This window comes from Chiroxiphia lanceolata, chromosome 9 (assembly GCF_009829145.1).
Source record: "Chiroxiphia lanceolata isolate bChiLan1 chromosome 9, bChiLan1.pri, whole genome shotgun sequence".
Lineage (NCBI taxonomy): Eukaryota > Metazoa > Chordata > Aves > Passeriformes > Pipridae > Chiroxiphia > Chiroxiphia lanceolata.
Genome location: NC_045645.1, coordinates 4631707 through 4657399, shown reverse-complemented (window position 1 = coordinate 4657399; position 25693 = coordinate 4631707). Strand labels below are relative to the sequence as shown.

Below are 25693 nucleotides of genomic sequence, written 5' to 3'. Positions count from 1 at the left end.
TGCCCCCAGTGCCCTCACAGAGACCCTCAATGCCCCCAGTGCCCCCACGCAGACTCCAAATGTCCCCCAGTGCCCCCAAACACCCTCAGCTCCCCTCCTCCGCTCTCCCGCACTCCCTGCTCCTGCCGCCAGGGGGCGCTGTCCTGCCGAGTGCACCCCCGCTCGCACGTGGATCCATGACTCGGCGCTCCTCAAGCGCGGGATCCTTCCCTCGGCGCTCGTCTCGCTGCCCTGGCCGGGTGGCGGCCGCCCGGCGCCAGGAGAGGAGGCGGATCGATCCTCTCGGCGCTCGCCCGCGATCGACGCCCTCGGCTGTCCTTGCGCAGGCGCAGCGCGGTGGTGCCGCCATTGCTGCGCTGTCAGTGCCGGGAGCGGCCGCGGCACCGGCGGCACCGACCGACCCTGTCCCACCCAGGCCCTGCCCTGCCCTCTGTGCCACTCCGCAGCGCCATGGAGTTCCAGGCCGTAGTGATGGCGGCGGGAGGCGGCTCCCGCATGACGGACCTTACCTCCAGCATCCCGAAGCCGCTGCTCCCGGTGGGAAACCGGCCCCTGCTTTGGTACCCGCTGAACCTCCTGGAGCGCGCCGGCTTCGAAGGTGAGGCACGGCGGGGGCCGGGAGGGCTGGCCCCGACACCGCCGGCGCTCTCGGCTGTTCCCCGCTGCTGTGGTGCCGTGTCGCAGGTGCCCTGCTGGTCGGGCAGATCGCTTCTCTGCACTGAAGCTGTTGGCCCATGTGTCACGTCCCTTCCTACCCTCTGTGCCAGCGCCCTTTTCCCCTTCTTCTTCCCCACCAAGGGCCGGGCACTGCCTGAACGTGGGGTGGGCATCAGTTTCTTCTCCCAGGTAACAAGTGACAGGATGAGAGGAAGTGGCCTCAAGTTGCATCAAGGGGACGTTTAGATTGGATATTACGAAATTTTTTTTCAGGGAAAGGGTTGTAAAGCATCTGAATGGGGTGTTCAGGGAGTGGTGGAGTCACCATGTGGATATGGCACATGGTTTCATGGTGAACACGATGGTGGTGCTGGGTTGATAATCTTAGAAGTGTTTTCTACCTTAATGATTTTCTGATCCCCGGCTCTGCGGGTTGCCGACCGTGAGTCTCTCACATTTCTCTCTCAGTCATTACTGACAGCGGTGTGAGGAGCGTGTCAACCCTCCAGGGATGGCTCCTGGTTTGTTGTTTCAGCCTGGCCTGAAGTTCAGGGTTACTTGCTCTGTGTGAGGCGTGTAGCCCGTGTGGCAGCACAGAGCCAAGCTCTGGGGTTTGGCCAGAACAGGGCAGGGGGAGGGGGCAGAGTTGTGTTGCTCACCTGGGGGCCTTGTTCCACAGGGGCACTAAGGTGATGCTTAGTACCTGGTGAGGTCCTTTAGTATTTTCTGGGTTTAGGTATTTGTTTACCTTTTGAGTGGTGGAGCACATCTTTCTGTGGTGCCCTCCCAGCTTCTTATAAAGCTTCTTCCTGACACCTTCTCATGCCTTTGTGTTTTCACGTTTGTATTGGTCTTGTCCATTTGTGCTCCTCTCTTTTGACTGTGTGATCAGTCTGTACTTCATCCCAGACTGTGGCTTTTGTCCTGATTGCTTCTTTTTTCTGTGAAGATGTAAATATCAGCTCATGATTGTCCATGTTGGCCTCTTACTCTTTCAGTGTGAAGGAACAAAACAAAGAGCAAACTTAGGACTCTGCTTTTATTTTTTTTCTTAAGAACTTTTGTCCTTTGCTTGTTGTCTGTTGAAATCTGCACACTGAATGTCAGCTTTCTTTGCCTGTCCTCCTGTCTCCTTCTCTTTGATAGGATCATACTTTTATCCTGCACTGTGGAGATTTAGGTAGCTAGAAGCTTCTGTGTAATCAACGCTGTGCTTTGTGTGGCTCTTTACTCAGAAATAACCATTTCCACTTGATGCTCTTGACCCCACTAGTAGCTGCCCCTCTATTCTACTCAGCCCTACTGAGGCTGCATCTGGAGAGCTGTATCCAGTTCTGGGCTCCTCAGGACAAGAGAGACATGGAGCTTCTGGAGCAGGTCCAGCAGAGAGCAACAAAGATGATTTAGGGACTGGAGCATCTCTCTTATGAGGAAAAGCTGAGAGAGCTGGGCCTGTTCAGCCTTGAGAGGGGACCTCATCAGTGTCTGAAGGGACAAGAGGATGGACCAGGCTTTGCTCAGTGGTGCCAAGCAATGGGACAAGAGGCAACAGGCAGAAACTGAAGCACAGAGAGTTCCACCTGACCATGAGGGAGAACTTCTTTACTGTGCAGGTGCCTCTGCACTGGAACAGGTTGCCCAGAGAGGCTGTGGAGTCTCCTTCACTGGAGATATTCAGAAAAAGTCGGGACATGATCCTGTGCCACGTGCTCTGGGATGACCCTGCTGGAGCAGGGAGTTGGGACCAGATGACCCACTGTGGTCCCTTCCCACCTGAACCATTCTGTGACTCTGTGATTCTGTGCTGCAGTCAGACCTTTCTCACAGGCAGCTCTTCAGCTTATCCCTCCCCTGTGAACACGTGGATGTGCAGGGTTGTATTCAGTAAATGTATTCAGCTTCAGTAAGCAAGCTGCCACCTTCCTGCTCCTCCCTTGCTCCTGCCCCCTGACCAAGCTGTACATTTTTGCATTAATAATCCAGTGGAATGAATTCTCTCCCTGGATCATAATTTTTATTAAGTATTATGTAAGGCTTTAGTTTCTCATATTAGCTTATGTTAATAAGTAGGTGTTCCATAGGCTGATTCACTGTATCCCTTTTGCCCTAACTGCAAGTGCTTCATCTCTCCTAATATTGAGGAGACCATTGCCCACCTCACCAGATTAATGCTGAACAGTGTGAGCTTAAAACTTCCACCTGACACCAGTTCCCTCTTCATCAGTTAATTCTTCGCCTAATTCAAGGTGTGCTTTCAATCCCTTTCTCTGGGTTCTTCAGCCTGTTTTGAATCCAAGTTGGCATCCAGTATGGGAGTGGGAGAGCAGCCCTCCCATATCTCTGGCACCAAACTGCCACACAATTCTTGTGGTTACAGTTCCTTTCTCTTCTGTTAATAGATTCAGGATGAGTTCAGTTTTGACTGATACATTAATGCATTAAGATTTATTTTTAATGTGTTTTCATCTTACCACAGGAACTTCTTAGGCCGAGGACTGTATTATTTCCCATACTGCTCTGTTAAAATTCCATATGGAATACAATGTTACGATGTTGGAGTTTTTTGGGAGGTGGGATGTTTTAATTGGAGGATTTTGACTGCTGCTTTTCCTTCCCGTTCTTGAGGCTGGTGGAAAAGGTTTCGTGTCATTTTGTTTTCTCAATCTTTTCTTTGCAGAACTTCTGTTCTCACATTCTTCATTTTGGAAAATATGCTTTCATGCCACTGTTGATTTCCTTCAAATATGCATTTATCCTTTTTCTTTTGTAGATGGAATGAGCTTGTTGCTCACATATTACTCCACTCTCTTGCCAAGCTGATGCTGCGAAATAGCTTAACCATTGTATTGTAATGCTGTGGTTGGTGGTGTTGTCCACAGAGGATTACACAGGATCAGGGCAGCAAAAGACAGAGCTCTGAAGTGTTGGTGACATTAATGCAGGGTCTCCTTGGTCTGTTTGAGGACAGATGGTTTGAGGTTGCTCATTAAGGATAGAAGTTTCTGTTCTGTCTTGCTAACAATTCATGCCACACATGCATGTGTCACTTTCAGTAACAACCTCCACCCACACAAAGCAGGAGAGATTGTTTTCATATTCATTAGGACTTTAATTTTCTTCTTCAAAAGTTGCTGCTGCCAAAAGAGCTTGGTTTTGGTTCGGTGTGGAACTCAGTCATGTTACTCAAGCGTTTTGACGGTTCCATCAGCCTTTCTAAATAAAATAGTGTGTCCTGTTTGTGATCATATTATTTAGGTTTTTTTCTGCTTGGTCTCATCTTGCTTTCCTCTGTCCTAGAGGTCATTGTGATTACAAGGAAGGAAATCCAAAAGATGTTAAACTTGGACACAAAAATGAAGCTCGATTTTGTGTGCATCAGTGACAACATGGACATGGGTACAGCAGATTCCCTGAGGCATATTCACCAGAAAATTAAGGTATTGCTGTCTTTTATTGAACTTGACTGAGAGCTATTTGTTTATAATAATTTTTTTTGTTGTGTTTTAAGAGCGTCCCATGTAATGATACTGCACGTAACCAAATTTCCTGATCTTCAGAAGAGCTGAATTTTGTAAAGGTCACCTCATGGGGGAACTCAAACAAAGACTGAATGGCTGGAATTGACAGCTAGGAAGGCTGGAGCAGATCCAGCCTGGGCACTGGCTGCTTCTTAGTCAGTGTTAGCTTTCTGGCAGGGTAATTAAAAGGTTGTATTTGTTTACACAATTTTTTGATACAATGTGTGAGAGCTGTTGTCCAGATAGTGCTTGGGGAAGTAGTTCTGCACAGACATTCGTTGCTGTCTCAGCTTGGGCAATGTGAGGATGCCCAAGGAACTTCAGTTCTTGGCCCTGCCACAGGCTTGCCTGTGTTGTTGGGCCAGTGATTTGTGCTGTGCTTCAGTTTTCTGCTTTTCCTATGCTTTTGCTGGCCTGGTCATATGGTAAGCTCTTCGATAAACAGTGCCCAAATGTGATAAAGGGCTGCTGTTCGAATAAAACCACGAGTTTATAGAATTCTAATTTCCAGCTGCACAATTAAAACACTCCCATGTAAGGCAGAAATGCTGCTTGGAGCTCTTGCTGTGATCCTGGATGGAATTTTGTTTTTGTTGTTGTCATACACTTAATCTCTTTGATTTGTTCCCTGTCTGTTTAGGCCATCTTAGCCAAAATGACTATTTGTGTAAATGTTGCAACAGAACATCAATGAGCTGCTTAAGTCCTGAGGTGTCTTTTTGTCTTCAGGCTCTTTTTGAAGGTAATCAACTGCAGTGTAACAGGCTGTGTACTCCCAAGAGAAAGACTCCAGTTGAGACAAAGTGAAATTTCCTGGAGAATACGGGTGTGTAGGTGGCGCAACGAGAGAGATTCTACAAGGAATTAATGCACAGGCTAGAATAATTTCGAGGGCAAAGAGAATATATAAAACGAAAATCACAATCAACAAAATCAGTTTAACTGAACGGGATGTTTCTGTCACGAGAATTGTGCTCTGTCACAATGCAGTTTGGCACTATTTTTTAAACATCTGCATGCAGTAAGGAAATACCTCTGCACTGCAAAGTGGGACCCTGACCTTACAGTTCTGTTGCCTGATCAGCACTGAACTTTCCTGTCTGGGTGTCCCTCCTTTTGGGCAATCCAGGCAGGTTTGTTTAGGGGGCCTGGGAGACAACAAGTAGAGTGCGTGTGAGTCAGAAAATAGTCTGTGTCTTCACAGGCGGCAGTGTTGATCTTCTGGTTATTTTTCAGAAAAAAGGCTTAGAGAAGATGTGAGGTAGCACTGAAAATCACATAAGTTTTCCTAAGTCAGATGCCGTGTATGAGCAGCAGCTGCTGCTTCTGCCCTTTTTATTCCATGTCTTGCTTGTCTGGGCACAGAGGACAAAGTGGTCTCTTATTTGAAAGAAGTCTATACTAAGTTCTTGAGCAGATTGCTGCACTGTGTATTTTGGAGTCATTCCTCTAGTAAATGCATACCACTGGTACACCTTTTACAGGGTATACCCTCTCCTGTGTGATAGAGGTGAGAGAACTCCACAGCAGAGGTAGCTGAAAAGCTGCTGTATGTTGGCTGTGTTTGTGATGTAGTGGCAGAGGGATTTCGCTGAAGAATGAGTTTCCCTGGTGAAAACAACTGCTACTTGTGGCCATAGTTTGCTGCCAGGCTTTTTGCAACCCATGCAAAAAGTCTGATGAGAAGTTTTAAACTGGCTGCTGAAACTTAGTTGTTGCAAATTGAGTTAATTGCCCACAGACAGAAGAGCGAGTATGCTCAGTGAAAGTGAGGTAACGTGGCACAGTATAGACAACTTGCTTGTGTGCAATGCAAGCAACAGGGAGTAAAGCCAAGATTATAAATGCACAGTAAGAAATGTGTCAAAGGGTAGCTGAACTGCTGATCACAAATTCTGAGTTGTGCATTAAAGCACTCTAAAGCATAACATCTCATGACTTGCTGCCTTGTCTAGCGTTTGACTGAGGGAGTCCCACTGGCGCAGCATTGCTGCTTGCTGTGCCTGCAGTTTCTGGCCTTTTTGTTATGTTGCACCTTTGTTAATTAAGCTTTATAATTTAAAGATTAGATGTCAAAAGATTAGACTTGCAGAATTGCATTCAGTAGTAGCATGAGAGCAGGCATGTGCAACACCTGTAAGGACCAAGGGAACGTAGTTTGCGTTGTTGTTTTATCCCTTTTTGGTGCTGGTGTTTTCAGGGGCAGGTAAGACTGTCTGTGTTCATTCCTAGTAGCAAGCAGCTGACTCTGCCAGTCTTACTCTTTCCTGGTTGTTCAGAAGTTCACGAGAGCAAAGGAAGGCTGTTCAAGTTTCTGTTTGCTGTTCGCCCACTCCGCACACACAGGAATGTTTTTGACATCTTTGCTTCAAGAGTTGATATAGTAGATGCATGCTTTGCTCTATTGGAACTCTTCCTGTTATTTTTGGCTGTCTCAGCCTACACCTGATTGACAAGGTAGCAGCTTCATTAAGGTTTTTATGTTCATTACAAGTCTGAATGTATCCTTTTCTTCGATCTTGCATACAATAAAAATATTATGCTAAACTTAATTCCTAAAGGCACCTGCTTGAAAAATAATGGAACAACAGAATACTTGGTCCTGTTAGTTTAACATTCTGGGTTCCTAGGCCTGGATGTCAGTCTGGCCTGTTCTTTACCAGTAGTTCTTTAATTAACTTATTTGGTTTGGTTTTATTAAACATTCAGTTCTGGGGTCCGAATAGCAAACACCGTTAACCAGTTTGTCCTCACAGCTCTGTGGCTGAGAACTGAGGCAGAACAAGGTGAAGTGATTTACCTGGGATCATTTAAGAGGTTTGTACCAGTACTGGAAACTGGGCATCTGTCTCAAATCTCTTACGGTTTCATGCACTAGATCATCTTTCTATACTGTGTATATACTACGTACTCTGTTTCCCCACCTTGTGAAAGCCAACAGGACAAGAGATTAAACACAGGTTGAAGCTCTTTGAAATGGAAACAGTTGAAGAATCTTCAGTAGATCTGCAGTCCAGTTTCTGAATGGCCAGTGTTGTGGTTTTTTCAGTGTGTGCTAGTCTATGATTTTGAACAGATTCTCAGTTTGGGAATGTGTCAGTCTAAATATAAGTAACAGAAAAATCGTTTTGCAGCATATGATGTAGAAACTGATAAGGATTTTTTTTTTGTCGTTGTTGCCTGTGTTTATATTAACAAATCAAAAAATGACACATCAATGTTTTACACTAAGTGCAGCACTTACAAGTATGTTGTCAAAAAGCAAAAAGTGGGTATAGGACTTATTAATATATTTCTGAAATGTTTTGTTTTATACAGGGAGATGAAAACAGTTTAAGAACTTTGTGACAGCTATTGATCAGATCCTTTAATTGCTCTCCTGTGGACAATACCATCATTGCCCTGAAATGCTGTTGGTTTCAGGATCCTGCTATAGTCTGTGTGCCTTATGACAGTTTCCATGGGTATCATTTTAATGTCCAGTCTTTGTTTTTCGTACACTTTTAATATCACTGTCAGTTTTATTCTTTTGGCCCTTTAAGTTCCTAGTTTTCTGCTCATCTTTTGCAGGACTGCTAATGAATGGCTTTTCAAAATATGAAAATAAAGCTGTAAAGGCTTAATTCTTTTATTGTTTATTTATAGGATTGGAAGTGGTGGGACACAGACTGTGTAGACTCACAGTTGATGGTACAACAATGCTCTTGTTGAACCACAGCTTTACCACCATAGTGGTGTTTACTGGTCTTTGTCACCTCATGTTCTAGCCTAGACAGAGAAATAAGCCAGTCTTCATGCCTCCAGGTTTGGATTGACAGTCTTCCCTGGTCTTGAAGAGTGAAGAAAGCTCCCCTGTTCCACACAGGGCCTTGGCAAGAGCGTGGTGTATAGAGGAATTTAATGTATTTTGGAAGATGACAGTCTGCTCCTGTAGCTGAGTCAATTCATTAAGGAACATGGATTTTATTTATTTCAAATGCCTTCTGACTTCAATTTTCTTTCAGTTGTTCACACATGCAATTATAATACAGTAATTCTGAAGTGTTTTGGTTAGTGAAAACTTCAGTGCCTTTTGTGTTATTGCCCCACCTGCCATGTGGAAGTGAGACAGGTCCAGCAAGGCTTACAGGACACAAAAAGAGGCACTGCCATGGATTTATTTGACTGCATGACTGTCAGCATTTGAAAAACTGCAAAGTAGTGGAAAAACCCTTTCACTGAATCTGTTTAGGACAGTGAACAGTTATGATAAACCAAGCAATTTTGATGGGTTGTAACAAGCTATGAATCAAGCAGTTGCACCCTTAGGTTCCAAATCCGTTAAAGCAGTTACTCTCACCCAATTTATGTCTCTTTACAAGAATCATTGTCAATAATTACTTTGAAACTTCAGAAAATTATTTTTATGTATTAAATGACAAAGTCATCTCTAAGCCTGTAATACGTAAATACCACCTCGTCCAATGTACATTAGCAAAGGCAGACTGGGAGCTCTTTAGGGCAGAATCTGTGCTTTCATTTGTCTCTGCAGGTCATGTTTTAGTCTCCTGCTTTGATGGAGACAATTTGCTTTTGTCTTAAACTATTATTTGCATTAAAGAATATTCTTGACCTGTCAGGAAATGTTTGGAGGGAAAAAAAAGCAGTTAGCATAGGTGTAAAAAATTCTTTTTGTATGAAATGTAAATCAAACTTTCCTTCATGAAATCTTGTTTTCCACATCCAGATTTTTTTCCTATCACTTTCTGATTCTGCTCTCTTTAAATATCTTTCCTACTTCATCACTCAGGCTGTTACTGGTCACTGTTTCAGCCATTACAGGCATGGGAGGCATGTTGCCTTTGCATGCTTTCTAAGCAGCCTGGAGAATCTGTATGGGGGAAGAAATAATAAGACCTGCTTTCTCAAGAGTTGGGTTCTTTAAAGGGTGGACTTTCATTAGGGACAAAAGAGCAAACCATTTGAATGTAAGAATGGCTTAATCTAGCCCTGAGCATGATGAGAAAACACTAATCTTGCTCTGGATTTGTCTTCAAATTTCCTCACACATACTGCTTCAAGATTGAGGGGGTTTTAAATGTGATCAGTTTGGCATTTTTAGTAAAACAGTACATTGATCAGGCCACTGTAAACTAAGGATGGTGTTGCAGGTGGACACAGCAGGTGCTAAGGTGTAATTTAATAACTTCCATGATCTTGTTTTTATTTATTTTTATTTAGCATCCTAAGATTGTTAATTGCCCAGAGCACTGTGGAAGGGAGTCAGTGTAAGAGCTGTGGCTTTTCTTTAAAATCATGTAGAATTGCTTTCTCCTCAATAACTATCAGTAGTCCTTGTTTCTGATTTTCATTGGTAAGCAGCACTGACTGGAGCCTTCAGGTGAGTTTAATCTGAGTAATAGGGAAATGGGTAAAAGCCTTGACAGTTTGTGGTGATACCTGATATGCTTCCTAGCAAGGGAAGAGATGTGAGTGCTGTCTGCTGCAGACTGGGGTAGGAGATGATGCAGTTTTGTTTTGTAGGCCGCTTGCCCTTCAGTGGTGATATTTTTTCATTAATGTGGGGAGTAACCTTTTTAAAAGTGAACTTATTTTGATGTTTCTTAAAATTTATGTGATGAAATATCCTGGCTCACTTAGGGAGGCTTTTTCCTCTGTAACAGGTGTTGGTGGACACACTTTTTTCAAGTCATATTTTAAAGTCTTCTGGTACATCCTTTGGGGCTTTTTAGTGGGATTATTACCTCCAGTGTGTTCCTCTGTGACTTCTTCAGTCCAGATATATGTCTTCATTTATTTGACTTCTAATACCGTTCTTAAAGGTCTTCTCTTGCAGTTTAGTAGACCTCCTCTGAATGATTTACAGGACCAGTATGCAAAATATATGTCTCATGAACCACCATGTTATAGCACAGTTATAGCACATAGACTTTGGGTGGTAACACAGAACTCATGATTTTGGGGGTTAGAAACAAGAAATTTATAATAGGAGCCCAAGAGTAAATTGCAATATCTCAGAATGTACTAGTTGAAATAGGGGGCTGGTGAGCAGCCACTCTGATGGAGGAAAGAAAGGTAAGTGCAAGACTAGAATGTATCAGGTATTTTTTTTATGGTAGAGGTCAGAAATTAATACTATTTCTTAAAGCTTGAGAAATTTTTTTTGCCAGGATTACTGAACAGGTGTGGAACTCAAAAGTATCAAATGTGGGACAAACACTAGAAAAGGAGATAAGATATTCAGAGTGAAATATAATTGTGTTTAAATTTGCTGTGAGAAAACATAGCCTGAAAACTACAGAAAGGTTTTAATCAGAGCAGAATAGGGTTGTGAGAGAGCCTTCCAGGAGTAATCAAGACAAAAATCCTAGAGTGAGAATCTGTTTTGCTGTTGTACTTTTGTTTTTAAATGAACTAAGGAATTTGATCACTGGAATGGCAGGAGGCAAAACTCTGACTTAGTAAACTCCTTTGAGAACTGTGTTTCTGTGACCCTCTGCTTGTACCATCAGGCTGCTGGAGCCATTTTTGTGGGTTGTAGGTTGTTGGTGAAAAAAATAAATGGCGAGGGGTGTCACTGTAGTTTACAAATGAGTTCCTCTGAAATTTAGGCATCTCTAATATTTGACCATTTTGTTTCCTGTGCCGAATTTTACCAGACCCACACAGCTGCTGTCTGGCACCACCTCCCAGGCTGGGGCCTCTCCAGGCAGCAGGTTGAGAGACCTGGTTAAATCATGCAGCCCTGTTTCAAACTGAAGCAGGAGGTGGATTGGGTGTGCCTGGATCAAGCATTTATACTGAGTCTATATTATTTTCATCTTCTGTTAAGCATTTCTCTCCCTTGTGTCACTCAGCTCAGTATACTCCAGCCAGCGATTAAAATGTGGCATTCCAGCAGGGTAACAGCAATGGAACAATTTCATATTTTCCTTCCCTGATGAGCCCTTAGTTGTGTTAGTGGAAGCCCTGACTAATATGGTGTGAATTAATCAGCTTGTCTTCTGCTGCTATCACTGCTGAGTGCCTGTGTGTGAAACTTTTCATCTCAGGTGGTCCACCTGGTTTTTCCAGTTTCAAAAAGTAAGATTAGAAAGCAATACAGCTCTTAAAAAGCAAAGCAAAACAAACCCTAAAAAGCTACCAGAAAAAGAAGAAGAAGAGAAACCAACTTCCTTTGAGCAAATAAACAAAGATTGAAACTCCAGATTCTCTTGGTATGTGCATCTTTGGGAGCCATGTTGTGGAAAGTGTGATGTCACGGTGGTGGTCTGGATGCTGCTGAGGGTCACTGATCCGTGGAGTCTTGGCGGGCATGGCTAAGCGCTCCGCTTCCTCTGCTGAAAAATCTCCTTTCCAAACACATGATGTAAGTAAGCTCGCTGTAACGGCTGGAAGATGGAATCTGAGTCCTTCTGGTACGACTGAGCAGAGTTTGGTGAGCGTGGAAAGAAAAACTTAAGTCCCCGTAATATAGGGTGATTTTTTTTTTTTTTTTTTTGGTACTGTCAGTGGAAATAAAAAATCTAAATTAAATTCATTTGGAAGAGGCAAGATCTCTCTCTGTATACGAGCAAGACTGAACTAAATATTCATCTATTTTGAAATAGTAAAAAGGATTTAATAATTTTTTTTCGAGCACACCTGACAGCAAATATTGTTTATTTAAGTGTTTAAAACACAAATAAAAGTTGCTGTCCTGCTGGTTTTTCTGATTTTGCCTTTCACAGTGGGAAAAGGAGATGTATCAGATGGCAGCTCACAGGATATGTACCATTTTGTTTCCCTCTCTGCCTGTTATAGAAAGCTACCACACTGAAGACATCAGACAAAATTTATTACAGCTTGGAAGCCCAAGTCCTATTCACAAAGCACAGCTGATTGTCTTAGTAGAAAACAGCTAAACTGGCAGGTGCTCAGGCTGGCTGTATTGCTGTGGGGAGTGATACAGCACTGCCTGACTCTGTGCTTGATGAATGTGTTCAGGAGTTTCCTCTGAGGATTATTTTTCCTGGCAGGGTAAGAGTTAAAGAATCCAGCAGTTGTTGGGGGGTTTTGTTTGTTTGCTTGTTTTGTTGGGTTTGGTTTTTTGAATCTTACCCAGCTTTATAAGAATGTAGCTAATTAAATTATTTTGCTGCCCAGGTTTACTGTGGATAATGGCTAAACCATCAGAAATTTGAATAAGGCAATTAGCTCTGAAGGTTGGATCAAGAATGATTATTAGGGCATTTGCTATTCTGAACATTGTCAGCTAAAGAGGACGCCTTCCATCATACAGGCAGGCAAAAACTGAGGTGTTTTGCAAGAAGAGTCATTGACAGACCTGAGATGCCTGTCAGTTTTAATTGTTGGGTCTCCCACTGCATGTCCTTATCCTTTTCATGCTCCTGGGAACTCCAGGCCTGTGCTCATTATGTTAACCAGTACCTCTGGTTCCCATGTAGAAGTTAATGGTCAGCATATCTCCTGTATTACAGTGTGTGTTTTCATTTAGACCCTGTGTGGTTTCTGATGAATTACACAAATTCAGCCTATTCTAGTTGCAGACTTAGCAAGCCCTTTGCATATGTATATAGCTGAAGTAATTTGTTTAAAAGTGTCCTGGTAAAAATATTTTCCTGTTTTTGTGAGCTACTACTAGTTTTCATTTTGGGGGAGTACATAGCAGTGCTCGTTTTGGTAAACCATCCTTCATTTTCCCTATTTAAAGTATATACAGCTGCCTTGTGTAAATAACTTACTGTGTTTAAATCACGACATTGTGACAGCTGTAATGCCCACAACTGCCAGGAAAAGCCTCAGCCTCCTAGGAGAGAAGATCTGTTAAGGTCCAAACATGGGGAACATACACAAGTAGAAATCATGCAGGCTAGAAACAAAGTAAAAAAGGGCTGTGGACAGCAAGGAAGGAACATTATTCCAGAAAAATGTACAAGTAGCCTCCTTGCAGGTGGTATTCCTCAGTGAGTATTCGTGCCTGGAATGAGAAAATGGAATTGTTTAGATCAAACACAGTTGCGTGTGTTAACCTAAGTACATAGTTCCAGTTATTGGGGAATGTGGGAGGGAGTAGATGCCAAACATCAGCCCGTGGAGTGACTGTGCTGGAGAGGGTTTTTCCCTGTGTCTGGTTTTGCAGCCTGGTACAGCAGTGTAACACTGATAACAGGAATGTGGTGCTGTGAGCAGCACAGGCTGTCCCACAGGGTGTCACTTTGCTCAGCACTGCTTGTCTGTCACTGTTAAATTTAAAAATGGTGAAGATCAGTGGACTTGTGGTATGCCTGAAATTAAATTTTGCATTTTTGTCGTGTTATGTGGGAAACCCACACAGGTTATCTCATTTTTCCTTTGTTCTGTGCTGAAAAGGGAAAAACAAATGTGAGTTCAGATTTTCTTGAAGGGAATTTAGGCATTCCTCTGTAGTATAAATTCTATTTGCTCCTTTGGGAAGATGGTGAAAATTCTAAATGTAGACTCATAGCGCTGCAAAAAGCAGTGGAGGTCTTGACGTCTTTGTAACGTTTTTCTTACAGCAGCAGTTGCTGCAGACCAAATACCTCTGGAAAAATTGGAGAGGTGCTAGGAGGAGAAGGTGGTATATTGTGTGGAGAATGGAATAGGAATCTACAGTTCATTACAGTGCTTTTATTTAATATAGCATGATTAGTTTTTATAGGAAAAACCCCCAACATTTGAACAAAGCCAATGGGGTTTCCCTCAGGTGATTGTCACTCCTGTGCAGGCTGCGGGCAGTACCAGTGCCACTGAGCTGTGTCTCACAGAGCCTGTGCTTTGCAGAGCACATTAATCTGGGGTTTCTTTTGAAGCAGAGTTGAAACTGGGCGTTGTGTAATGACTTGTTTTGACCTTGGAAAGAGTTTCACACCATTTTTTTTAATTTAAGATCGTGCTGATACTAGCTGCAGGATGACAGAATGATTCTGGAGGACACATGCTGTATATGTTTCGGTTTTCATTTACTGTTTGGTTTGAGACTGCAAGGAACTATTATGATCCTCTAGTCTGTATGGGAATTTGCACCCAGTAATTAGGGCTGTTAGCCCCAAAACTTATGGATGACTTAGTGAAAGTGTATCTGAAATAGAGCAAGACTTTCTTCATCTACCAGAACGTATGAATAGTCTATTACATACTTTGATATTTTATTCCAGGTTATACTTATTCTTCCTTTTAACCCACTTTGTGTTTTATTCCTCCACTGAACACTGATTCCCAGCCCCTGAATCCCGTTGTGCCTGCTTTTTGTTGTGTTGCTGAGAGATCTGCAGCCCAGGTGATTGCAGACTGTGGGCAAAGCCCTTCTTTCCTTTCAATAAGTTGAGCCGGTTGAGCTCCTTCAGGACTACTTTTTATTATTATTGTGTGTATGACTACAGCACCTGACTGCCTAAGGCTCTGCTTACATTAAGTGTTAAGCCTGGGCTTGAGCTCTGGGCTTTGGCAGCAATCCTGCTGCGCTGCTGCTGTTGAGGTTGGAGCCCGACTGCCGCGTTCTCCTTTCTGCTCATATGAGACCGAGTCCAAGATCAGCTGCACAGCAGGTCTGGTAGTGCTGCCGTCCAGGTAGTCCTGGAAACCTGCCTTCCAGGAATGGGAGTGACGAGGAGAGCGCCATTTGTTTCTGGAGTTCTTCTGCATGGGAAGGAGGGATCTGTTCGTGCTTTGAGCCAGGGGAGAATTTAGCTTGCCAGGCTCCATGAACTGGCAAATTTGGGGTCTGGGTTCTGGGGTGCTTCCCTGAGCCTTAGCAGGCACAGTTCTTGCTGTTGGTGCACACTTTCTGGATGCCTTTAGATGGGAAAAGCAGTCTCCTCTGTGGCATACTCAGGATCTGGATGTAAACCCGGGAGGTGACTCTTGATCTCGGGCACATGAGAGAGCCCAGTGAGATGAGATGAAATGTGTTAGTCCAGTGCCCCAGTGTACTGATAGCCTGACAATTGTCAGTGTTCTGCAAGTGTAAGGGTAGCAGATTTCTTTATTAAAATAAAAAAAGAGAAAAAGACAGCAGAGCCTAAAACCAACATTCTTTAGAAGATACAAATAGGTAGTAGAGCTGGCATCCTGGATTGATGTGAGGTAGATTTCCTAAATGCAAGACAAGTGGAAGGGATGGGCTGTTAAGGGAGGGTAGACAACTCGTAGAAAATGGAACCAGTGCAGAAGGCTGATGTGGTTGAAGGAGAAAGCTGGAAAAATTACTTTTGGAGTACTGCATAAGTAGGACAAAATTGAATTTGTTGACACCAGAGGACAAGATGGATTGCAAAACTTCTGTTCCAGACCAGGAGTTTCACAGTTCAGTAAGTGTCATAATATCAATGTCCTGCTTTGAAAACATCCTTACTAAGTTTACAAACTTGTGTTCATCTCTAAACTTCTGGGTTTGGTTGCTGAGAACTGTAAATTACCCTTTTCCACCCCACGTGTCAGTTTGAGCATAGGTAATAAGACTTCCTTCTGGGAGGAGACAGGATGCCTTCCAGGCTTGAATATCTTTCCTGTTCCTAGCTTATATGTATGTAAATTAAAAAATATTGATTTTGGATGGTAGCTCTTGAGATACAAAGATAGCCTAAAATGGTGTTTTCATTGTATGATCCCATCTGATACAACGCAGAGGATGAGCCATATGATGGGACCGGGGTTAAGTCTCCTCCCCAGCTTCTGGCATCTTTCTTCCAACTTTCTTTGAGAAGATAAACAGTGATGCTGACAGGTTACGTGTGTGAAGGCATTCACATTGCCTTAAGATATCCTCAACCGATGAATTCAGGGCCATCCAAGAAATTAGAAGAGACTCCCTTGGCTCCCACATTAGACTTTTCTGTTTTCTCTTTTTTAAAGAAGGGAAAAAGAAGCCTCTTTCGCATTGCACACTGTCTTTAAGAAAAAAAGGTTTCTTCCATCTTTTAATGAGGAGAGGTTGATGCTGGATTTTGGATTGAGGGACATTCTGTGCCTCAACTGTTCTCTATCAGAAGAGTTATGAAGGTGCTGGTCTACAGCAAACTTGCTCTGCTGCAAGGTGAGAGCAGAGTGGGTAAATGCTTCATGTCTGCTAACAAAGTACTAAATCATGATTTTCTTCTGAATCTTGCTATCAAGGACATTACAAAAGCAGAGTGGGAATTCCCAGCCAAAGGCAGCCATGTCAGTTGGTGGCTAACAAGATCCTACAGACATCAAAAACTAAATGAGGTTCCCTGCTCCAGTTACAGCAACAGCCATAGAGCTTCAAAGAGGTCACAGGTGTGGAAATTGGAGGGCTCTTAATGGAGACTGAGATAAAAAGGGATTCTCTAAAGCTTTGGATGTAAGTTTCTGATCTGAAGAGTGGTGAGTAATGCAATTGCTGTGAGGTAGCTTTGGCTTTGCCTGGAGCATGCTAACAAGCAATCAAAATGCTTGCCCACAGCCAAACTGTTCTTTCCCTTTCCACTCTTTAGAATAATAAAAAGCATTACACACAAACCCACTGTTAATGCAACATGTGGGTGAAGTTCCAGGCTATTGTGTATAAAACTCAGTCTTAATTCCAGCAGTAATTATAACTTGTTCCTCTCTCCCCTCTTTGTATGGTGACACCGCAGGAAGTGATGCAAAGTCCTCTGTTTGTGCATGTGTTAACTTAAACTGAGTGTAGGGAACAGTCTAATCTCTTGATTTTCTTTCTTTTCCTGTCAAAGTCTCAGCTGTAATAATTTGCAACTGGAAGTTTTTAGCCTTTAACTTCAGTGTTTTGTCCATTTTCAGTTCTGTTAGGAGCTGATTCTACTGCTTGTGGATGTCTTGCTTCTTTTCTGTTTATAATGCAGTCTGACATTTGTCTTCCTCTTTCTCTTGAGGCTGATTTCGTTCATATTAGAGGCTTCCTTGCAACACATGTTTTCTCATTTTCTAGTCTGCTGTTTTTAAGGCCATCAGCAGTTTAGGCTATGAGGTCCTGCCCTTGTCTAAACTTGATAGAAAAAGCATAGTGAACACCACTAAAAATTTGTCATTTGCTGCCAGCTATCTGTGGTAACCTTGACATCTCCTGTTTGATCATAAGGGCTCCAGCAATAGTTCCTGAATATAAAAGGGGTTTTAGCATTGCCTTTGTATGCAGGGTGTGAGAAAGTCCAAGGCTTTTTATTTATGCTGGTATATTACACCATATAATTGCATCCATCTTTTGATCTGTGGTATGAATTAGTTCTATTGAAAACATGTTTTCTATTTTTAAATCGGTTGTCTTGAACTGAGTTCTTGAAACATTCTGCTTTTTAGTCTTGTTTTTGTGTAGATTTTCCATACTGTGCTTGGTTTAGTATAATTGTTGACATGTTGGTTTTCAGTGTTTTTTCTTCACTGTTTTCTCTATTCTGTATAAATCTCTTGATGTTTTATGTTACACTGTTGTATTTATCCAGATCAGCTATGTAAGTTATTTCATAATATCTGACCATTTTAAGAGTCAGAAACATTTGATGGTGAAGTCCTGTTAGCCAGTGTTGGAAGGGTAGAGTGGAGATTTGGGGACCTTAAGTGCCATGTGCCTGTACTTGACTGAACTCTCTGTGTTGAGTTGATCACTGGATTGGAAGCCCAGAGCTCCAATAATTCATGAAGTCAGTAGGGATGGAGAAGTATCTCCTTGAAACTCGGATCGTAGGTGGGATGATCTCTACAGGACCCCGTTTTTCTCCACTGATCAGTAACCGAATTTAAATTTTGAATTTGCATGAGTAAATTGTGAATCTGAGGCTAAAAGGGATTACTGAGGCCCGAGGTGACTCTACCAAGGAGCATCGTATTCTCCTTGTCTTTCTCATGGCTCTGTATGGCTGCTGCCTCTATATGAGTAGCACTGCAGTGTTTTCCTGTGTTCCCAAACCCAAAGTCATTTGCTGTTCACTTATGATGCTTGATGACATTTTCACCTGCTCTGTACAGCAGCTTCAGGGGTAGAGCCCCCCGGTCTGTGATGAGGGCTCCTCTTTGTCATAGAAGTAGTAGACAAAACGGCACGAATGAAGTTTGGCAGAGCAGGAAAATGCCAGAAATTCCAAGCATTTGTTTCATGCCCCATCCATGAGATGGTCCTCCTTGAGTTAAGCCCCTTCCCTTGTCCTGCCCCTGGTTGTAATGGGTGTTGAGAGTGCATCTGTGCGTGCGTTTTTCTTCCTCTGCAGTTGTTCTGCTTGGGGTGTGTGCTTGCTGGGGTTTTTTTAATCAGTTCATGTTGATTCTTATCGTCTGTTTGTTTAATAGTTTGGGGTTGATGTAATCATTGTTACATGTATTTCATTAAGAGATGTATGTGTGTGTGTACTTAGGTGTTTGCATAATTCATGAAGTCAAGTATGTTCACATACCCCTTGTTAGCACATGAGTGCATGTAGTAAGTGCGTGCTTCTCTTCTTTGTATCAGTGGCTTGTTGGGAAAGGTGCACTGTATTTATTTGGCATGTATATATGTAAAAAACCCACAAGCTCTACCATTTATTTTCTTTCTTCTACACCCACCCCAAAAACGTAAAGAAAAACACACACTTCTGCTAAGGTTCTAGGACGGTTTATTTTTTCATTCAGCCATTAGTTTATTCGTTCAGGAGTTGTACACTGGAAAAAAAAGTGCATCCATTAGACAGTGAGGGCTTTATTTATGAGGGGGGTGGTGTTTCAAAGGGGAGGCTGTCAAGTCCCAAAAGAGCCTTTCATGGTGTATTCTCAGCGTGCTTCTGAGGCCACTGCTCTGCTCATCAGGAGGAGAGGCAGAAATGTGGGCTTTACAGAGCAACCGTGTGTTTCACTGGTCCCTGCGCTCACTGATGTTTATTTACATATTGGGAGAGTAAATGGGTAGAACAGATGGCAACCAGACATTTGGTGGTTCTGTTCCCGTATGCTCCTCAGGGGTCTTGCATTCATTTTTTGCAAAAGGCTTGTCCTATAGTGAGGAGAAAAAACCCAGGAGCCTGGTCAGAACTATGAAACGCTTGTTGGGTTTTTGCGTTGGTGACAGATTAAAGCATTTAGTAAGATGTGAAATAATTACAAGGTTTGTTTAACAAGTCGAGATACTTGTTCCTTAGGACAAAACTGTTGGAGGGTCTGGCTATCTCATTTTATTACTTCTTATTTTCACCGCTGGAATGAATGCATTGAGAGTTGAAGCTGGCAATCTCTTCCTTCTGCAGAGTGAGTTTGAGAAGTACAGGTCTATTTATATGGGTCTTGAATACCTTTTGGCCTTTTCTACAAATATTGTAACTCATGTGTGCTCCTGTAAAAACAGAATATCTGAAAATTTTGCAGGATTTTCCAGGATATTTAATATGTGTTTCTTCACAGTTTACAGTTGTGAAGCGGGAGATTTACTTCCATACCAAGCTGAATTTTTTTCTTATTTTCTTTGTACACCCTGGAATGTTGGAGCAGGGCTGCTCCAGAGTGCTGGGCAACTTGCTTTAGAGGATTAGGTTGTTGGGGTTTTTTCCAGTGTGTGTATGTTGGTTTTTTTAGAGAAGTGCTAATTAAAGCACTTTTCCTGGGCAAAACTCTAATATAAAATACACATTTTGAAAGTATGTTAAAAGGAGTGATGCAAGTCAGGTTTTGAATGTGTAAAATTCTCAACCTGCACATTGTTCCTTCCTGTAAAGCAGCCAGGTGTTTCTCAGTAAAGTAGGGAGAAATCACATGAAAATTGAAGAGCTTGACCTTTTGCACAGCATGCCAAATCCAGCTCCAACAGTTTGTGACATGATGAATTCCAGTGCCTTATTGGTAAACACATGAAACTGCCTAGCATTTATAGGAGAACCTGTCAAATAATGTAAATTCCAGACCTGAGTTAGTCTCAACTACAATGTGAAATCTCCTAGTATTAGATAAAATCTGTAAACCAAGCTTTTCTATAGTAAACCTTTCTGTAATGAGAGGTCAGTCCTGAAACAGTTTACTTTAAACCAAGATAGTTTTCAGAAGCTGATCCTCCATGGATTAACTCAGGTTTGGGAAAGTATTTTCTAGTGCCCTTCTTATTAAATATTGTCTTTTTAAAAGAGAAAACTAGGCAGCCATGTCACATTCTACAGGGAGGCTTACCATGGTAAATGGTAGCACAGAAAGTGAAAATGGTAAATGTCACGAAAGAAACACTGTCTTCTTGAGACACATTTAGAAGGTTGATCATTAACAAAAAGTGGAAACTTGCTACTTTTCTGTAGGCCATGCTGCACAAATATTATGTTAGGATTAGTTTAAATGAAAGTAATTGCTGAACTAGTAGGTTTTTGGCAGTATATTCCACAACCCACGTGAAATACAGAAAATTTTTTCTAAGTAAGAGTTTTTAGCCAGATTATATTGATAGTGTGCACCGTAATGAAACTGCCATGTCTCGCTCAATACGTGACAGTGTTTCTGTGATCTGTGAGCAGTTCTCTTAAAGACTTGGTAAGGGACTTCAGAATCCTTTGAGATCAAAATTAAATACATTTAACGTTATTAAATAGAACCTAACTTCCTCTTTTTTTTCTTTTTTTTTTTTTTTATATGAGGTATTGCTGGTTTTAGGAAATGTATTTCTAAACTGAGCCCACCATCGCACTGCAATTACTGAGTAAATCACATCCTAGATAGTCTTTGCTTTTTTTTGTCCCCCAATAAAATAACATAGTTTAAATATCTTTTCCAGTGGTTTGTAGCCAGATGCAAAGTCAGCTAAAAAAGGTTTCTTCAGAAAGGTTTCTTTTCTACATCATTATATAACTAAAAGTAGCTGTCAAAAATACTGCAGAATTTCATGTCAGTCTTGAAAACCATGGCTTCCCTGTCCTTAGAAGCAGACGAGGACAGTTTAGATGGTCACATATTCTTTATGGTCCAGAGCTGGATAAGCATTAACCAAACAACAGTAACAGCAGGACTCAAAAAAAGTGCCCTGGTAAAAACCAGGAGCTATTTTTGTCAGGGTGTGGCAGACCTTGTGTTTTTTGTAGGTTAAAAAAAAAAAAAAGAAGAAGAAAGAAGTTAATGTGTGTATTTGTTGTTGGGTCCTCAAATGCTAATCCATATGTGGTCATTTGTATCTCTGAAGGGCTTGGGTTTTTTTTTCTTCTTTGACAGACTGATGTCTTGGTGTTGAGCTGCGATCTGATCACAGATGTTGATTTATATAAAGTTGTGGATCTTTTTCGCACACATGATGCTACTCTCTCCATGTTGATGAAGAAAACTCATGAACCAACAGAAGTGGTACCAGGACAGAAAGGGAAGAAAAAGCCAGGTATGTAGATAGGAATACCTATTTATTAGTAACTTATAGAGAAACCACTGGTATGTATGATATGTTTAGTTACCAATCCCAGAGCAAAAGAAAGAAAAGAGGTACAGATACCCTGTTTTTCCTCAGCTTCCCTGGTGAGGGTGTGGCTTGGTTTTTTCCAGCTCAGAATTAAGTATTAGACTCGTGTAATCTTGCAGGCTCTGATCCAAAGCTCACAAGAGTTAAGGGAAAAGCTCCAGGTGACTTCAGTGAGTTTTGGATGAAACCCTGAATTTTTGTTACATATGAACATTAAAACCGTTAGGTTTTTCAAGAGCACTAAACATCAGCCAGATTATAGCTGGGAATTTTACCACTGACTGTAGGGACCAGCACTAGGTGGGTAACAAATGCTTCTAGAAATTCTCCCCTCTCGTGGTATGTACTGAATTACTCTTCTGAAATCACATCCAGGAGCCTCTTGCTAGGCAAAACTCCCACTGATTTCAAGGACTTGGTTAGATGCTTATCTTGTCCCTCTTACCATAATATCTTAGTGCCCTGTAATCTCTAATGTATCTGTTCTCACAACACTGCTGTAAGGCAGAGCAGGGCTATTATGCCCGTTTTACTTACATGCTGAAAGTACTAAGTACCATACAGTTGTTCCCACACCAAACCTCTCATTTTCTTTTAAATTGCTGAGCCTCAGTTATTGCCAGTTTAGTGGGTCCTGGTCTGTGATTAAAGCTCAGAGGCATTACAGGAATACGAATAAGAAAGTGTACCTTCAAACTGTTTGAGAGAGGAGTGAAATGCAAGCCAACAGTTGGACTACGTGTGTGTCTGAAAGTGGAGGAAATGTGTTTTAAAAGAAAGCTGCCTAGACTCTGCATGAAAAGATTTTTCTGGAGCGAAGTGTAAGGTTAGTAGGGCTGAAAGCATTTAGTACTTGGACTCTCAAACAGCTCTAAACCCCCTATTTTTGAAAAGGCAATCTAAGTGCTAATGGCACATAAAACATTGTCAAGGGCACTGCTACAGCCACAGAGTTGAGCATTCAGGAGCTGTAAACTAATGGGTCTGTGGTTAAACATCATAGAGCCGCCCAGCAAGTGAGCTCTGAGCACACAGGGTGGGGCAAGGAGGTCTGTGAGGATAAACAAGATCATCTGAAGACTCTTTGCAAATATAAACACATCACTTTGTATGTGCATTCTTTTGTTGCTTGTTTTTTATGTCTGTGTGCCTGACTTCGTAGCAGGTCTCTTTCTAGATGACTTGTTAAAATTTGCGAATGGTTTCTCAGATCTGTAAAAGACAAACTTGAAAAGACTAAAATTCCATTATGTAAAAGTGTTTTACCACCCCTGATGTTTTATTGTGGGGCTTGATGCTAAGGTCTCCTACCCAAAGCTACTCTACTTGAGCTGTCATGGCCAGCACTAGTGATGTGTTTTCTGTGAACTGCCTCAGATGAGACATGAACCCTACCAGACCTTTTTCAGTCATTAGCTAAAAGCAGGGGAATGCCAAGACAAGAATTTTAGGTTCTTTTCCAGGTTCTGGAGGAGGGCAGTATGTTTTAGAGAGCACCAGACCCTTCTGCCTTTCATTCCTGCTTGACTGAATGTACCCTATTGCTGCCAACACTGTCTTAGCTCATCTTCCTCTCTCTTCACGTGCTGGCCTCTTGCCACCACCAGCCTCCATTCTTGTTGTCTTTCCTTAGTTTCCTCCTTCAAGGATCCTTGTCAAGAGCCCAGCTTCTCTTTGTCATATATTACTCTTTTCTTTCACTACCAGTTCCATTCTCTCTTCTGCTTCTGACTTCTCATCTTGATCTGCTTCATTTATCTGCCTACAGTGATCTGTTTTCTTCTAATTCCTGTCTCTGTGGTCTGGTGTCCTTTCAGACAGTCTCAGTTCCACTAGTTGTCAGGGACTGCTTTCTCTCCCTTCAAGCCTGTCTGGCAGAATCCTTGGGTTTATGTTTTTCTTTCCCCTCACCCTTGTGAGCTTATGAGTTTTATTTCCTTGTAAAAAACAAGTTGCAAAAAAGGCAGCAGATTAAGCTGTTTCCCCAGGAGCAGTCATCACAACGTGGCTGTGGAACCTCGTGGCTTGTGTGCTTTTCTTGTACCACAGAAAGCTTTAGATAGCACCTGCTATTTGATCAGTCCTAGGAGCTGAGGCATTGGAACAACCTGTTCTTAAGAACAGAGTGCACAGAAACTTTTGCAGCAAAAACAGAAGTCTAGAGAAGAGTAGAGCGTGTGAACCTGCAGTTTTTCAAAGACCAGTCAGAGCTTTTCCAGGGAAGGGCCACCAAACCATTTCAGCTCACGCTAAACCTTCTTTTTTTCTTTAGCCTTAGAAGCAGCTGAATGGTTTTCACTGAAGTTTCTCGAACGTTCCTCTTAGGGCAGGCATCTGGCATTGGAAATTTCATCCCAGACAGTTAAAACTTGGTGAAACTTATAAGGAACTGAAGACAAGAGACGAATGTGGAGTATGTTAGGCAGTTTTTCATAGCACGTGGCACTGTTAGCTCTTTCTCTAAATCGTGACACGTCTATGTTTCTATGTACTTGCACTGTACTGTTGAAATGTTTGTATTAGGAAATGGATATTATTGAACATTCAAGAACTGTGATATAAGGAACAGTTTTTAAATTAGCATAATTTCAGTGTTAAGTGCTGTAAATTTGTACTGATGATTTCCTGAAATGCTTGACTCGGCTGCAAATTACAGGGTTAAGTTCATTGGCTTTTACATTTAGAGGATCATATATTGGCAATAATCATCTCATTGGCTTTTTTAATTGAGCAATAAGAGGCATGGCCATAGAAAAAACCACAACACTGAAGTGCTAGTGGATGACAGTAACCCAAATAAACAGAGAATGTCAGGAATTCAGACACCCAGAATGGAGCCATGTGCTTAAAGATGGCTTGCAAGGGATTGTGTGGAAAATAGTGTCTGAACCTTTCTGTGTATAAAGAAAGGCAGAAAAGATGGGGATGGTGACTCTTTCCTGCTTATTTTTCTTGTCTTGAAAGCAGCAGGCATGTCATCACTGATATTCCCTGTGTTTGCCAGAAGACCTCTTGATGGTCTTGAAGGCTGCATCGTGTGAACTCTCTCCCTTTAATTGAAAGGGTGGGGATACTGAATCTTGAACAAAGGTGTCTTTTTTTCCAAGTGTCAATTAATTGTGTTTGATGAAAAAGCATTTTAGAAAATCTGACTGAAATTTATTTCTTCTCATCACCGAATTGCTCAACATTCTCTTGTCATGTCATGGTTTCTTTAGATCGCTAAAGCCCTTAAAATTGATGAGGATCTAATTTCTAAGGTAATTAATAGGTTACAATATCAGTGTCAAATCCTTATTTATTTATCATGAGGAGGCTAAACACATCCTGCATTTCATTTCCATATTTTAAATGATTTTTTTAAAGTTACTGTTGCTGCAACTTTAACATTTTTCTCATACTTTCCTTGAAGGAATTTTGTACACTAGTTACGTATTCATTCTTCCATTTATTTTTTCTTCACTAAGTAAGGCCAGTGGGATTTGAAACAGCACTCTGGATAATTGATTTTAGTAGTAAGTTTTGCCTTTTTTAAATTACAAAAGTAATGCTAGTTATTGCCAGTGTACAGGGAAAAACCTGACCTGGCATCCGCTACAAAAAACCCCACAGTGTGTTCTCATGGCTTCACTGCTTGTTTCTTATCTATCCACACAAGGAAGAGAAACCAGTTTGGTGTCAGTCATGTACCTGGTCCTGTTCTCATCAAGCAGGTTTTTTCCCCTTTTTCTTGTTGCAGAGGGTTTTGCTATGGCAGTGCAATATATTATGTTACTGTAGGAACAACCAGGAGATGGGCAGGCAGGACCTGAACTTTGAGAGAAGTGTTGGTACCTCGATGGAAGAAAATCGGTCACTGTTGTGTTTCCGGCCTGTCAGGAGACCCCATTTAGGTGTCAGAGGCCACCTAATTAGGGGTTAATTAGCCCCTACTTTCAAACTTCATCGCCCTCCATAGCATGAGAATTGGCACTGCTTTTGAGACTTATTTCTGAGTTTTTACAGCGAGTGAGCTTTATCGTAAGTGTACTTAATTTGTCATAGTGTTACATGCTCAGGCCTATTTTTGTACTTCTCTGCTGTATGATTAATTTCTGAGAAGGGTTGGGGGATTTTCTGAAGAGGCTGTGCTTGA

General features: G+C 42.0%; 1 protein-coding gene across 1 annotated transcript in view; it reads left to right on the top strand.

Moving 5' to 3' along the window:
* Positions 1-330: 330 nt before the first annotated feature.
* EIF2B3 (eukaryotic translation initiation factor 2B subunit gamma) overlaps positions 331-25693 on the top strand; it is a 100086-nt gene continuing 74723 nt past the window's right edge. The window contains exons 1-3 of the mRNA XM_032696879.1: positions 331-598; positions 3955-4094; positions 21321-21480. Of these exons, the coding sequence (XP_032552770.1) occupies positions 451-598; positions 3955-4094; positions 21321-21480 (448 nt within the window). The 5' untranslated portion in view covers positions 331-450. The remainder of the gene's footprint in view (positions 599-3954; positions 4095-21320; positions 21481-25693) is intronic.